The sequence below is a fragment of the Melozone crissalis genome, unplaced genomic scaffold (assembly GCF_028551555.1).
Source record: "Melozone crissalis strain CALT ecotype California unplaced genomic scaffold, PUWL_Pcris_2 ptg000029l_1, whole genome shotgun sequence".
Classification (NCBI taxonomy): Eukaryota; Metazoa; Chordata; class Aves; order Passeriformes; family Passerellidae; genus Melozone; species Melozone crissalis.
This window is the reverse complement of record NW_026535807.1, coordinates 17,013,428-17,026,724: the sequence shown is the minus strand read 5'-3', so window position 1 is coordinate 17,026,724 and position 13,297 is coordinate 17,013,428. Positions and strand designations below refer to the sequence as shown.

General features: G+C 53.2%; 1 protein-coding gene across 2 annotated transcripts in view; it reads left to right on the top strand.

Moving 5' to 3' along the window:
- The window catches only part of RNF123 (ring finger protein 123), a 48,405-nt gene that overhangs the window by 29,147 nt on the left and 5,961 nt on the right, over positions 1-13,297 (top strand). For both annotated transcript variants that reach the window (XM_054280696.1, XM_054280697.1), the window contains exons 32-35: positions 4,004-4,143; positions 4,267-4,455; positions 6,093-6,168; positions 6,329-6,413. In XM_054280696.1, the coding sequence (XP_054136671.1) occupies positions 4,004-4,143; positions 4,267-4,455; positions 6,093-6,168; positions 6,329-6,413 (490 nt within the window). The remainder of the gene's footprint in view (positions 1-4,003; positions 4,144-4,266; positions 4,456-6,092; positions 6,169-6,328; positions 6,414-13,297) is intronic.

Sequence of the window (13,297 nt, the reverse complement as noted above, 5' to 3'; positions counted from 1 at the left end):
GTCAGTCAAGGATGTTTTTTATGTCTTCTCCATCTATTACCCCTTTTCTCCTTGCTTTTGCCTACCATTTCCTATGTTTGATTAGGTTCACTTTACCTCCTGTGTTTTAACTTATGTCTTTGCTTCATCATGCTCCCAGTGACCCTTTTAACCCAGGTGCTTGCTGGAGCACTGGGGTTTCTGGCTCCCTCATAATCTTCTTCAAGAACTCTGTGTTTTAATTCACTGTTTCCCCTACCTAGATTTCCTTTTCCTCTATTCTGTTTATATTTTTGCAGGGAAGTTTCTGTTGTGGAAACATCAGATGTATCTCCAACCCCTTGGTTCCACGCTCTGTTGCCCACGTTAAATGTATCGAGGTCAAAACTTCTGGCCTTGAAAAAATGCCAATTTCTGTTCCAATGACTGATGTTTATCTGCCATAACGAAGGCTAAGCCATGATTGAGTGGCTTTTGTGTTAGGGAGGTGCAGATTTTGAAGCATTGATGATTTCCTAGTGCCAGGATCAAGATAGTTTCCCCATCACTGAGTATCCACAGGCTCCCTGTGAAATGCCATCCCTGCCTGCAGTGGCACATAAGGAATGTGGCATTGCCCAGGAGGGCAGTGGTAACTCAGGTGGGTGAGAATGTCCCAGCAGAGATGAAATATTGCAAATAAAGATGGGCACAGCACCACGACTGGGGTTTGCATACCAGTAATATTTACCTCTTCTGGGAACTTGTGCAAGGAGTGAAGCTGTTTGTGCTGTGTTCCAGGGCTTGTTCCTTACACTGCTTTCAAAGAGTAGCAGTGATCTTAGCATCTTTAGATTCAGAATCCTCTTGGGATCAACAAAAGCCAAGGAAATAATTGTTTCCTGGTGTTAGGTTTAAAACCTTCAATAAACCTATTTACCTGTGGAGAGGTTTGACGAAAGGCACCAGTTTTCAATGCTCTTATAGTCTGGCACTGTCTGCCAGCACCAGGAAAAGTATTTAAGGACCCAGAATTGCAGAATCACACCACTCATTGAAAAAAGACTGTGAGGAAATAGTCATTGACTAAAAATCAGGATAAAGCAAGTTATTACAAGCATGGGGCCATCCTTCAAAAAACCAAAGCTGCCTTCAAATGAGGTAGACTTTGGCTGGGTAGCTCATCCTGGGATCTGTCCTGACTTGCAGTGTTAGTAAAAGAGGCTTTGGCAGCAGGACAGCAGGCAGAGTTCCTCCATGAGGAGTGGTGATCTCTGCCTAGAACTGCTTTGGTACTTGAAGGCTGGAAAGGGACTAACACATCAGCAGTTTTAACAAAAAGCTGAAGGGAGGCTGGGGAAAAGAAGGCACTGAAAACTTAACCCTGTTAAGAAGACTTTTCAATTCTGAATGAGTGGGAGAAAAAACATGGATAGAATTCAGCATCACCAAGTGCAGAGTGGTGGACTAAGAGTGTGCTGTGCCCTTCACCATCACTGGCAGAGAAGTCAAGGTTTGCCCCAGCATTGGCTCCTGGGCTTCTCTTGTGCCTCAGGACAGTTCCTGAGGGTTATCCTTGAACTGACAGCCTATTGTCATCTTCTAGAGAAAAACAGCTTGATGTTCAGTCCAAGGACAAATTACGCAACGGGAATTGTGAGGAAAGCAAACCAGAACAAAACCAAAACCACATTATGCCTTTGTGCAAATCTGCCACGTGCTTGTGGTTTGGATGCTGTGTGTGCTTCTGATTGCACCTCTCCAAGGAAAACATGGGAGAGGTGCTGGGCTTCAGGGAGCTGTGGCAAAAGGGACAAAGATGGGACAGTTTCAGTGGGAGAAACTGCACTGCCTGGGGCTGACCCTGTTTAAAGGACTGTCATGATGGTGTGGAATCACAGCTAGCTGGAGGAAGTGACTGGAGAGGAGCATCTTGCTGTCTCTACCACCAGAAGGAAGGGGTTACTGAGAATAAATATTAACAAACAAAGCAAGTAGGAGCCAAGCTCCAATCTGAATTCCTCCTGCTACACACAGCTGAACTGTGGAATGTTGCTCTGAGACATGTTTAATGCTAAAGGCTTACACAGTTTCAGAGGACTCTGGGCAAGAAATCTCCAGAGGAGCAATAAATATGTAAAAAGGATGTCTGGCTTGGCCTGTCCCTGAGCCACGTGTAGCCAAAGGCTGGGAAAGTACATGTGGGTGGGAGCAGGACATCAAAGACATTTGTTGTGATGAAATCCCTCCCAAAAATGAGCTTTTAGGCAGGATCAAAGCTAGGCCACTGGCCTGCTTGGGGTTATTATGCACTGTGAGATTCAGTGAGTGTCCTCCATAATAACAGAAGTTCATTGCACTTGCTAGTGGATATTCACAGAATAATTTGTCCTGTTTCCATTTCAGATGACAGCCTCCTGTCATCCCTCCCTGGCTTTGCTAATCCCAGCTAGCAATCTGCCTGTAGTTATGCCTTGCTCCTTGATCCCTATGGATGTGGTGGAAGTTGTGCTGTGTTTGCTTTGCCACGCTGGCCCTTCCAGAAGGCTGCAACCCCAGAGAGCTTCTGCAGTCACAGCACAGCTTGTTCCTCTGGGCATGGCACTCCTGGTGCTGCCAGGGTTTCCACCTGCTGTTTGTAATAGCTTCTAGTAGAGGAACATGTAGTTAGATTGGGGTTTTCCCCTATAGCTGGTAAATCTGCTAATTTCTCTTTCCAAGCCCTGAGTTTTGGGCTGAGCTCCACCACCCTTCCCTTGTAGTACTGAATGTTCTGTGAGCCTCTTGCTGACAGTGGGTCCTACTGCTGGTGAGCAGCATGTGTCCCATTTGTGCCCCCTTCTTTTCCCTGCCCATCCATGGGGGCTGGTGTCCCACACAGCCCCACAGTGCTTCCCAGATGCTGGGCCTCACCTCATCTGTGGTCTTGATAATGAGGAAGTCCAGAAATGAGATGCCACAAAACCAAGGGGATGTGTCTGTGCTTGGGCTGAACCTGGCTGGGGAGTGTGGGCAGCTCTGCCTGAGCCTGCTAAGGGCAGAACCAGCCTCAGCTCCATACAGAAGCCTCTCAGGAGTGGGATTTACTGTATACCTTCCTCCCCACACAGACAGGCACAGCCATGTGAGGCTGTGCTGGCTCCAGGCAGCTGCTGCCACACTGGTATCAGGAGCAATTAAAGCTGAGCTGACCATGGGCCTCTGCAGAGCTGAGCAAGAGGGATGCTGAGCTGCAGGGCAGTGCTCCTGTGCATGTGGGCAGCAGCAGGCACAGAGGGCTCTTCCCTGGCTAATTCAGGCTGGCATTGGAGAGAAGTGCTGGGAGGCCCAACAGGCACGATCACTGCTCAGAACAGTCCTTGTGCCAGCTCCCAGTGTCCTGCCATGTCTGCTTACTGTAAGGTGTAGCAGGCTCTGAGCTGGCTAGGGCCCCATGGGGGGCCAAGGCTTAACTATAGGAATTGCTAAATCATGATGAAATAGCAAAAGAAGCCCCTCTCTTCCGCCTTTTGGACCCCAGCTTATCTCTGTAACCCCATAGGTCACTTTTTCTTAACCCCTACTAATGGACAAGTTTGGATCCCCTTATACCCCATAAAAAGGGGCTGTTTTAGCCCATTCTGGTTAGAGGAGCCATCGCTGGAACCCTTCACAGACCCCTCAATAAAACCATCACTGTGGAACCCCAGGACATTTTTCTTCTCCTCTCTCACATCTGCTTCCCCACTAGCCTGGGCACCTTAGCAAGCAAAGAGCTGAAATCCTAAGGGAGTTGATAATCACTAAAGAGCTGATATCCTTTGGGCTTGCTAAGGTAGCCAGGGGCTGAGAGCAGCCTGGGTACTCGGACACTCTGTCCCTGTGAAGGACTGAGCTATCTGCCTGTGCTGCCTGCTCGGGGGCAAACTAGCCCAGCAGGGAGTGGGGCTTAGTAAGGAACAAGCCAGCACTTCCCAAGCCCAGGGCTGGTCTCTCAGCCTGCCCTTGCCCCTGGCTCGTGGCTGCCCTGTGCCCAGGCCCTGAAGCTGTGTCTGTGTGGTTTCAGAGCCGTGTCCCTCCACCCTGCTGCAGCGGCACATGGCAGATCTGCTCCGCAGCGACCGCGACCTGGCCCCCAGCTTCCTCAACAGCGTCCTGAACCAGCTCAACTGGGCCTTCTCCGAGTTCATTGGCATGATCCAGGAGGTGGGTGTGCCCAGGGCTGTGGGCTGCAGCACTCCATGGGTGCTGTGCCCTGCACACACAGGGGCTCAGGGCACAACTCACTGGGAAGGGGCTCCTTTTGAAGCTGTCTCCGTTGCTTGGCAGATCCAGCAGGCAGCAGAGCGCCTGGAGAGGAATTTTGTGGACAGCAGGCAGCTGAAGGTGTGTGCCACCTGCTTTGACCTGTCGGTGAGCCTGCTCAGGGTGCTGGAAATGACTGTCACACTGGCCCCAGAGATCTTCCTCGACTGGAACCGCCCCTCCTCGGAGCTGCTGCTCCGCAGGCTCGCCCAGGTACCCTCTTGTGTGGAGAAGCAGCATCTGGAGGGGCTTGGGGACCCCTCTGCCCTTCCTGTGGATGTATGCTGAACCAGGGGCTCCTCTTGCATGGGGACCCCTCTGCCCTCCCTGTGGATGTGTGCTGAACCAGGGGCTCCTCTTGCATGGGGACCCCTCTGCCCTCCCTGTGGATGTGTGCTGAACCAGGGGCTCCTGTTGTAAGTGCTGTAGTACTTAGAGGTGCTGCAGAACAGGTGGTGTTCCCTAAAATCTCTGCATATCCCTAAAATATCTGCATATCAACTGCTCCCCTCCTTTGCAACTGCTCTGGTCACAGGTGGTTTCTACCTCTGCTGGGAGGGAGGGTGACAGCTGCTTAAATCTTCCTTATGAGGGGCCAGTAAGTGCTGAATTCTCCTGTGACAAGCAATGCCATGAAATGTGGAGAGAAGGTGTGATATTTCTGGGTGAGGAGCTGTGGAGAGTATAGCTGGTTTCACAGGGCACACACTCCAGTGTTTGGGCAGGCATCTTGGTCCTTTATCCCTCAGTCCTAGAATTTGGTACTAAATGTCTCCACTTTCCTGCCACAGTGACTGGGACAGCCCCGTTCCAACTCACAGCTCCCCTTAGGCTCCAGTAAATTCATTTATTTTCTAAAGCATGAGCAATCCTGGAGAGCCCTGGGGGCAGCCTGCCCTTGTACACACTGGGTTGGTGCAGAGCAGTCAGATGTACCTTGGCAGTACCACAAAGGTTCATCTTTGGGCTCAGGGCTCTGAGCAGATGAAACAGAGCAAGAGGTAGCAGGGTCTGGTACCATAATCATGAGGGAAGTGCTCAGCTGAGTGAGGAGGAAAGTGAGAGGCCCTTAGCAGGTGGCTTTGGGGAATGTGCAGCAGAGAGTGGGGTGCTGCAGCTTCCTCCTTGCTTACCTGCTGCTGTTATGGAGCCATGCCCCAGCACTGACCAGGCTCACTGTGTGCTGCTGTTGTGCATTGGGGCAGCAGGAAGAGGGATTTTGCATTTTAGAGATGGAGCTCAGCTTGCAGCACTTGTGTCAAGCCTGGAACAGTCCCTGCTTGTCCCACTGGGGGTTTGAGTAAGAGCTAATGGTGGCTAATGAAGTGTGGTCACAGCTGATTCCATCTCTGCAATTGCTCTCTGCACTCACCCTGTGCTTCAGAGCTGTAGGTGCATCCTGCTGCCAGCTCCAGGCAGGGCAGGACCTGGGCTGTGCTTCACCCTGCTGACACTGCTTCTGCCCAGGGCTGCCAGCTCACCCTTCACAGGCTCTTGCTGTCCTGGGGACTGTAGATTCTGCTTGCCAGGGGCTTTTCTCTGCAGAAGTAGCTCAGCTTCTGCAGGTGGAAATTCAGATTTTGGTGAGAGGTGCTGACATTCAGGTGTCTTCACCTCAGACTGACTCTTCTCTGGGAGGTTTTGGTTTGGTACAACCACTGTGATGTGGTACCAGTCCTTCCATGCCAGGGCCAAGCTAGGTGTGTGCTGTGAGCCTCCCCCTGTGCATCCACCAGCTCTCAGGCACTGAGTCTAAACTATAGGGACATGCTGCCCCAAAGCTCTTCGGATGCTGCTCACAGGAAGGCCCATCCACAAAATACAAACCCTCTCTGCTTTTCCCTCCACAGCTCCTGAACCAGGTGCTGAACCGTGTGACAGCTGAGAGGAACTTGTTTGACAGAGTGGTCAACCTCCGTCTGCCAGGTGAGTGCGTGCCCTCTGTGGGAGTGTGCGCTGGGGTGGGAGGGAGGGGTGCCTTGGGCTGAGGGTTAGTGCAGAGCTGGGTGGGATCAGCCCTCAGACCTGCCTGCTCTGCCTGTCACACGGTGACAGAAGCTCTGACCTTTCCCTTTTGCTCCCACAGGGCTGGAGAGCGTGGACCATTACCCAATCCTTGTGGCTGTGACAGGGATCCTGGTCCGGCTGCTGGTGGACGCTGATGTTCAGGGGTGAGTGGCCTTTGCCTTCCAAAGCATGGGGTCTCTGTGTGGCACTGCTGTGGGTGCTGCAGTGGGGCATGGGAGGTATGCAGGAGCAACATGGGGTGTGGAGACTGAAGTGAGGTGAAGCTGATGAGTGTGGAGCAGGCAGAAACCAAAGAGCCACATTCCCAGTGTAGCTACTGCTGGGTGCAAAGCCCCTTCCTGTGGTGGTGGAAAACCCTTGTGAGAGGTGGCTGTGGTGGAAAACCCTTGTGAGAGGTGGCTGTGAGATGCTGTACTGACAGCACATGTGCACCTTCCTCCTTGGGATGGGGCTGGCACTGCGTGACAGGACAACTGCTGGTGGAAGGTGTGGGTGCTGCGTGTGACAGAGCTGTGCTGATGTGGTGACACACCACAGTGCTGCAGCACACAGGGATGGATGGAAGGGAGCTCATTGGAGCTCCTTCACCCTGGGCCCCTCTTAGGAAGGCATCAGAATGTGTGCAGAGCTCTCTGGCTGCCTAGATGTGTGAGACAGTCACCTCACACAAATGTGAGGCAAGTCTTCTCCAGGCACTTGGGTGATGCTGATTTTAAGATTAAACAAATCTTGTCTTCACAGCAGCCAGTTATTCAGAGAGGCAGCACTAGGGGAGTGTTGTGGCTGGACAAAGCCACAGCTGACCTGATCATTTATGTATCTGTGTCTGCTTGTACTGAGCCCTGCAAATAGACTTATTCAGACACTCTGCAGCCCTGCCCTTGCTGTCTCCCAGTGTCATTTGCAGGTGTCTTGCCTGGTCACTGTTTGCTGCAGGCTGCTGTAGGAGATGGGGCTGTTCTGTCTGTGCTGCACACCCTGCTTGTTTTCATGTTTGGAGCACACAATGGTGTCTGGCTTTGCAGGGAGCAGAGTCCCAGCTGGCCGAGCAGCTCAGCCCTGCAGCCACTCTTTCAGCTCCTTCTCTCAAGGACTCAAAGATGTACACAAATATATCTAATTATAACCTGCCTCCCGTGGCTGCTGCACCACTCCTACAGCCCCAAGTGTGACAGTGTCAGAACCTGGGCACAAGGGCATTGATCAGTGGCCTTTCTGGGCTCTGAACAGAGGTGGGTTTTGCTTGCCCTCAGAACCTTGCTCTGTGGAAAGGGCAAACATCATGAATTTGCTGCCGCAACTAGACACTTCTTCCTGAAGGGAAGGGGGAGGTGATAAAACCCTTCCCTTCATGCCAGCATGAGGAGTCCTTCCCTGCCTGTCTCTCCATTGAACATGTGCCCCAGGTCAGGTCACTTGTCAGCTCAAAATGGGGAAGGGGAAGGGTTGTCCCTCAGTTTATCAAACTCCATAGAGCACTGGGAAGATGGCAGTGGGATATCAGTCACATCCTTCCTAGCCTGAAGGGAATCCTGAAGAGACAGAAAGCTTCCGGACTCTGTTCTTCCCCTGAAAAGCGTGTTGTGCTTTGGGTTTGTGAATTCCAGGCAGGCAGTGTCATCACCAAGAGGCAGTGTCCCCTGTGTGCCAACAGCATCCTTCCTGCCTCAGGCTGCACCATCACAAACCAGAGACACTGTGCTCCAGGGAACTGGCAAGTCTCTGATGTTTAAGGGCTTTGTAGTCACTTCCCTGAGCACTGGAAAGGAGAAATAAATGCAAAATAGTGGAATGATGTGTGAAAAGCATCGTGTCCTTAAGGTGGACCTGACTGAGCAGAGAAGCAGAAGGTGGAACAGGAGGAAGCCCAGGGAAAAATATCCATAAAGCAAAATTCTTCTGTGTGATTTTGCAAAGCCATCACTAAACCTGAGGTTTGAGACATCAGTGATCTATAAAAGGCAGGCAAATATTGCAGGGGAGCCACTGAGGTCAGTCAAGACAAAAGAACCAAGGCAGGCAGTGTGGAGACCCTCTAGTGAGCAGAGGGGATGGCAGAGACCAGGCAGAGACACAGGCTGTGTCAGGGAAGGGAGCACTGAGCCCCCACACCCTTGGCAGCACTCTGAACTGAGGCCTGGGTGTGCACCCCTCTTACAGAGCTGTCCTGCTCTGTGCAGCCACACTGGGAAACGGCAAACAGAGGTGGGATGGAGAGAGCCAAAACACTGAGGCTTTTCTGCTTAGCCCTGGTTTCATCCTCTGTCCAAGGCACCATCCCCACAGGCTGCTGAAACCTGGGAGGTGCAGCTGGGGTAGGAATCACCCAAAACCCAGGGAATGGGTGTCCGTGATGGCTGGCCCAGAGCACAGCAATGGAAGCCTGTGTATCCAGGTGCATGAGTAAGAGGAATGGAACAGGAGAATTCAAACCTTCCTCTTCACACTCTCATGGGAGATGATTGCCATGGCTGAAGTGATTTAAAGGGTCCTGTGTGTAACCAGGCTCTCCAGAGCAGACCCATTCACATCAACTCATCTGTACACAGCTTTCCTTTTTGCTTTCTCAGTGCAGCAAGCAGGATAATAGGACAGGCTTGAGTCCTTCCCCAGAAGCACTCTACCTGGGCAGTGCTGCAAGCTGGTAGAAATCTCTCCCAGGTGCCATTTGGTAACTCCCAGATTGAGAGAAATCATTAACAGAGAGATTTTCCAACCCACATTTGCATATAGGAACATCCTGTGGGAATTACCAGGGACAGGGTGACCCTGACTGGATCCCTGTGAGGAGGCTGTGCCCCAGAGAATGAGGGCAGGGACAGGACCTTGGGAGACCTCCTTGCCTTGGCTGTGCATTTTGTGGTTGCCTCTAACCCAGTAAGCAGACACTGTGCCAGGCACTTGGTTGGGAGGTGCTGCAAACATCTGGGACATGGGGAATGGGCTCATCTGGTGCTGAAGGAATGAACTCTCATTTATAGGACAAGAACATTGCAGTGGGGAAGTTCAGTAAGTGAGAGCCAGGGCTCTGCCAGCTCATCCAGTCGTGTTCTCAGGCTGCAATCAGATGCCTCAGCTGCTCCTTTCCCAGCACAGGACAGTCATCCAGGCATTGAGTCCTCCTGCTGTGGACTCCTGGCATCAAGCAGAGCCATTAAGCACAAGGAAAGGGAGCATTGCCCAGGCTGGGCTGTGGGGAGACAGCTGATCCATCATCCCCGTGGTCCCTGGATGGAGCAGGCTGTGCTTTTGAGGGAGCAGAGGTGCATTTCCTCTCTGGCTCAGGCAGGATGGGCTGTGCTGCTCCTGGTGGGTGCCTCCTCCCACCCTCAGCTCTGAGAGCAGCACTGGGAGTGCCAGGGGCTGGCAGGGCCGAGGGCAGGGATGTCCCTTTGCCCCTTTGCTCCCTCTGCAGCCTTAATGACTGAGCAGGGAGGAGAGGAGATCTGCCAGGCTGAGCCAGGAGCTGGGCTGGATCCACACCACACACCCTGGCTGTCTTCAGGCAGTATCAGCCCTCTCTTTGTCTGCTTGCTAAATAATTGAGCAGATTTTCTATTAAGCCTCTTTGAGAGTGAGCTAATGGAGCAGAGCTGGCCAGAGCTGGTGTCAGATCCTGGTGAGAGGCAGGGGAAGGGGGGAGGCCCAGAGGTGAGGCTGTGCTCCCCTGGGTGTGAGGGCAGGCTGTAACCAGGACTGCCTTTGTGGGAGGTGAGAGGCCATCCCAGAGTGGAAATGAGCTGAGGTGTGTCAGGGCAGGGCCACTGCTCTGCTCCATGGGCTTCCCCATGCTCCCTCCATCCCCTCAGAGGCAGGGGGGTGATGCTGTCAGGGTGAGGAGAGGGTTGGGACACATGGAAGGAGCCAGAGAACCAGTCTGTACAGGACAAGTCCTAAAGAGCCTTCAAGGTGCATCTCCCAGGGACTTCTGCATGAAGGATGGAGAAGACAGGAGGAAAAGCCCTGTGCTCACCAGGATGATGGTGGTACTGGCCATCAGAGCACAGGACAGGGATCCTGAACCACAAGCAACCATGCTGAGCCAGTGGGATGCTGAGCAGGAGCCAGTGGGAGCTGCCAGAAGCAGCATTGGGCTGGTGTGGTGTTGGGATATTCCTGTCTGGGTCTCTGCACTGTTCTCCCTTTGCAAACTATGGATGGGTGAAGAGAGATGGGCTGGGAGGAGACAAAGGAGTTCCTGGGGTAGAAGTGTAAGGAGGCACAAGACTGGGTGGGAGAGGAAGGCTGAAAAGACTGCTCAGTTCCTAAATTGTTTTGGGATGACCTCCACTGGAAAGCTCAGAAGATCCCAGCCTGCAGATTCCTGATCAGCCTGGCCACCCTCTGTGTGCTCAAGTGCTGCTGGGACACTGGGGGCTTGGCTGGACCTGTGGACATGGCAGTTTTCTGCTTAGTTCCTGTGTAGATTTTGTAATTAATTTGGGATCCCCTAAACTCTAATGCTCCCGTGACAGTGTTGGTGAGCAAGTTGTGGTGGAAGGAGGGGCAGGAGTAGACATTTCATGGATCATACAGTCTGAAGGAGTCCTGGTACCTTGCCCTAAAAGGTAAAACTAAAAAACTCAGAAAAAACTCAGAAAATGGGCGGTACTGCAGTTTTGCAGTGTGTAACATTGGGGTGAGCATGAGCCAGAGCACAGAATTATTAGCTCTGGCCCAGGTTTCATGGTTAAAAAAGGAGTGTGGTCAGTGTTTCACAAGCTGCCAGCTCCAAGTGCTGCATCCTGAGTGATGGGACTGCCAGGGCTCTCCCAGCCCCTTGGGGCTGCCAGGCACGTGCTGGGAGGCTGGAGCAGGCCTTGCTGATTTGAGCTCTCTGGAAAACTGTGAGCATCATAAGGAAAGGATCCAGGCCCTGCCTTGTCCATCCTTGGTGACAGGAGGACAGGATGGGACTGGCACTCAGTGCTCCCCCATTGTCCTGGCTGAGGTGTGAGGTGCCAGAGGAGACAGGAGGCAGTGTTGGACACTGGTCCCCAAAGCCATCCTTGTCCCAAAGCCAGCCCTTATCCCAGAGCCATCCTTATCCCAAAAACATCCTTATCCCAGAGCCATCCTTATCCCAAAACCATCCGTATCCCAGAGCCATCCTTATCCCAAAGCCATCCTTGTCCCAAAGCCATCCTTAGCCCAAAACCATTCTTATCCCAGAGCCATCCTTTTCCCAAAGCCATCCTTATCCCAGAGCCATCCTTATCCCAAAGCCAGCCCTTTTCCCAAAGCCATCCTTATCCCAAAGCCATCCTTATCCCAAAGACAGTCCTTATCCCAGAGCCATCCTTGTCCCAAAGCCATCCTTATCCCAAAGCCATCCTTATCCCAGAGCCATCCTTGTCCCAAAGCCATCCTTATCCCAAAGCCATCCTTATCCCAGAGCCATCCTTTTCCCAAAGCCATCCTTATCCCAAAGCCATCCTTATCCCAGAGCCATCCTTGTCCCAAAGCCATCCTTATCCCAAAGCCATCCTTGTCCCCACACATGCTGGCACAGGTCCCTGTGTGCCAGGGCCAGGCAGATTTTGCTGACCCATTCCTTTGCCCTGCAGAGTCCAGGAGCAGGAGGGAGCTTTGGCAGGGAGCCAGGGCTGTAATGGTGGAGGTGGCTGCCAGGAGAGGACAGTGAATTCCTTGGGGAAGATCCATTAGGTTTCCCAGCTCCTGCCTGTCAGAGAGGCTTTGCTCCTGGCTGTTTTTCCTTGCTGAGATGTTCTGCCTTTCAGGCTGCTTAATGAACAGTTCAATCCACCTCCCAGTGCTCATTGGATCAGCAGTGTGGTGGTGTGGGATCCTTCCTGAGCACCAGGAACGTGTGAAAAGCAGCAGCAGGACTTTCCTGGGGAGAGGCAGAGGGATCCCTTGAGGGCAGCACGGATACAAATCTCAGAGCAAAGCCCTGGAGAGCAAGCCTCAGCTTTCCTGCAGGGATAGGAGAATTGCAGCCAGCCTAGGAGAGCTCTCCTGGGCTTTTCCAGGCTGATGTGTCCCTGGAAAGGCCCTTGGGAGCTTTTCTTACACTCCCTGAGCTTTCCCCAATCTTCAGTCATTATCCTCAGCTGAGGATGCAGGTTTGCAGGAACACTAATGCCTGGTGTTGGCAGTGGGGAAGGGGAAGATTTTTGGGGAGACAGACAAGAATGGTGATAATGGGTGGGTAACACCCACTCTGGGTGCTGGGGCCCACTTCATCTTTCCTTCTGGAGGGAGGTGTGCTTAGAGGTGGCACATGCTCTGCCTGGGCCTGGCTGCAGTCAGCTGGGTCTCTCCTTTTCCCAGACGTTGCCAGGTTAAATTCAGACCTTCCCTCCCATGGCATCCCTGCCATCAGCCAGGGGTGATGGCAGCAGCTCAGCTCCACCCTCAAGGTGCCGCTCACCTCTGAGTCTGACACTGCCACTCCTCGGCAGCCCCCGTGTGGCTGGCCCGGCGTCCTGGCCCGTCAGGACACTGCACAAACACGAGGTGACAGGGCCAGCGAGGGCACGGCCAGCGGGGGCTGTCGCTGTGCATCCGTCACCTCCGGCTGCCGCGGGGCAGGAGCTGCACAAAGGCACGGCAGGAGCGGCCTGGGAGGCCAGGCTGCCTCAGGAGAGCTGCTCTCCCAGGCACTCACCCCTCCCTGGGTGGAGGGAGGAAAATTGACAATTTATTTGGGCACAAAGTTGAGGTTTTGCTGGGAAAAAAGCTGCTTGTTTCCTAGCCAGAGAAGTTGAAAGGATGTGTGCTAGTGTGGTCCCAATGCCACAGGGTTCTTCCCCTTGTGCCAGTCACAGGGCTGCCAGCAGCCCTTGGGACCAGAGCTCAGCCATGGGAGGGGGCTGCAGGTGTCTGAAGGGTCCTGGTCCCCCCTGTGCTGCTTGTGATGGCCACACGCTCCTGCTCCAGCTGTGGGTGGGACACTGGTGACTGGCAGATGGGTAGGATACCCTTATCCCTCTGTGGGATCAGACAGGCGTTTTGGGGGACAGAACCACTCCCTGTTTCAGGAAGAGGGAAGGGTGGGTGCCAG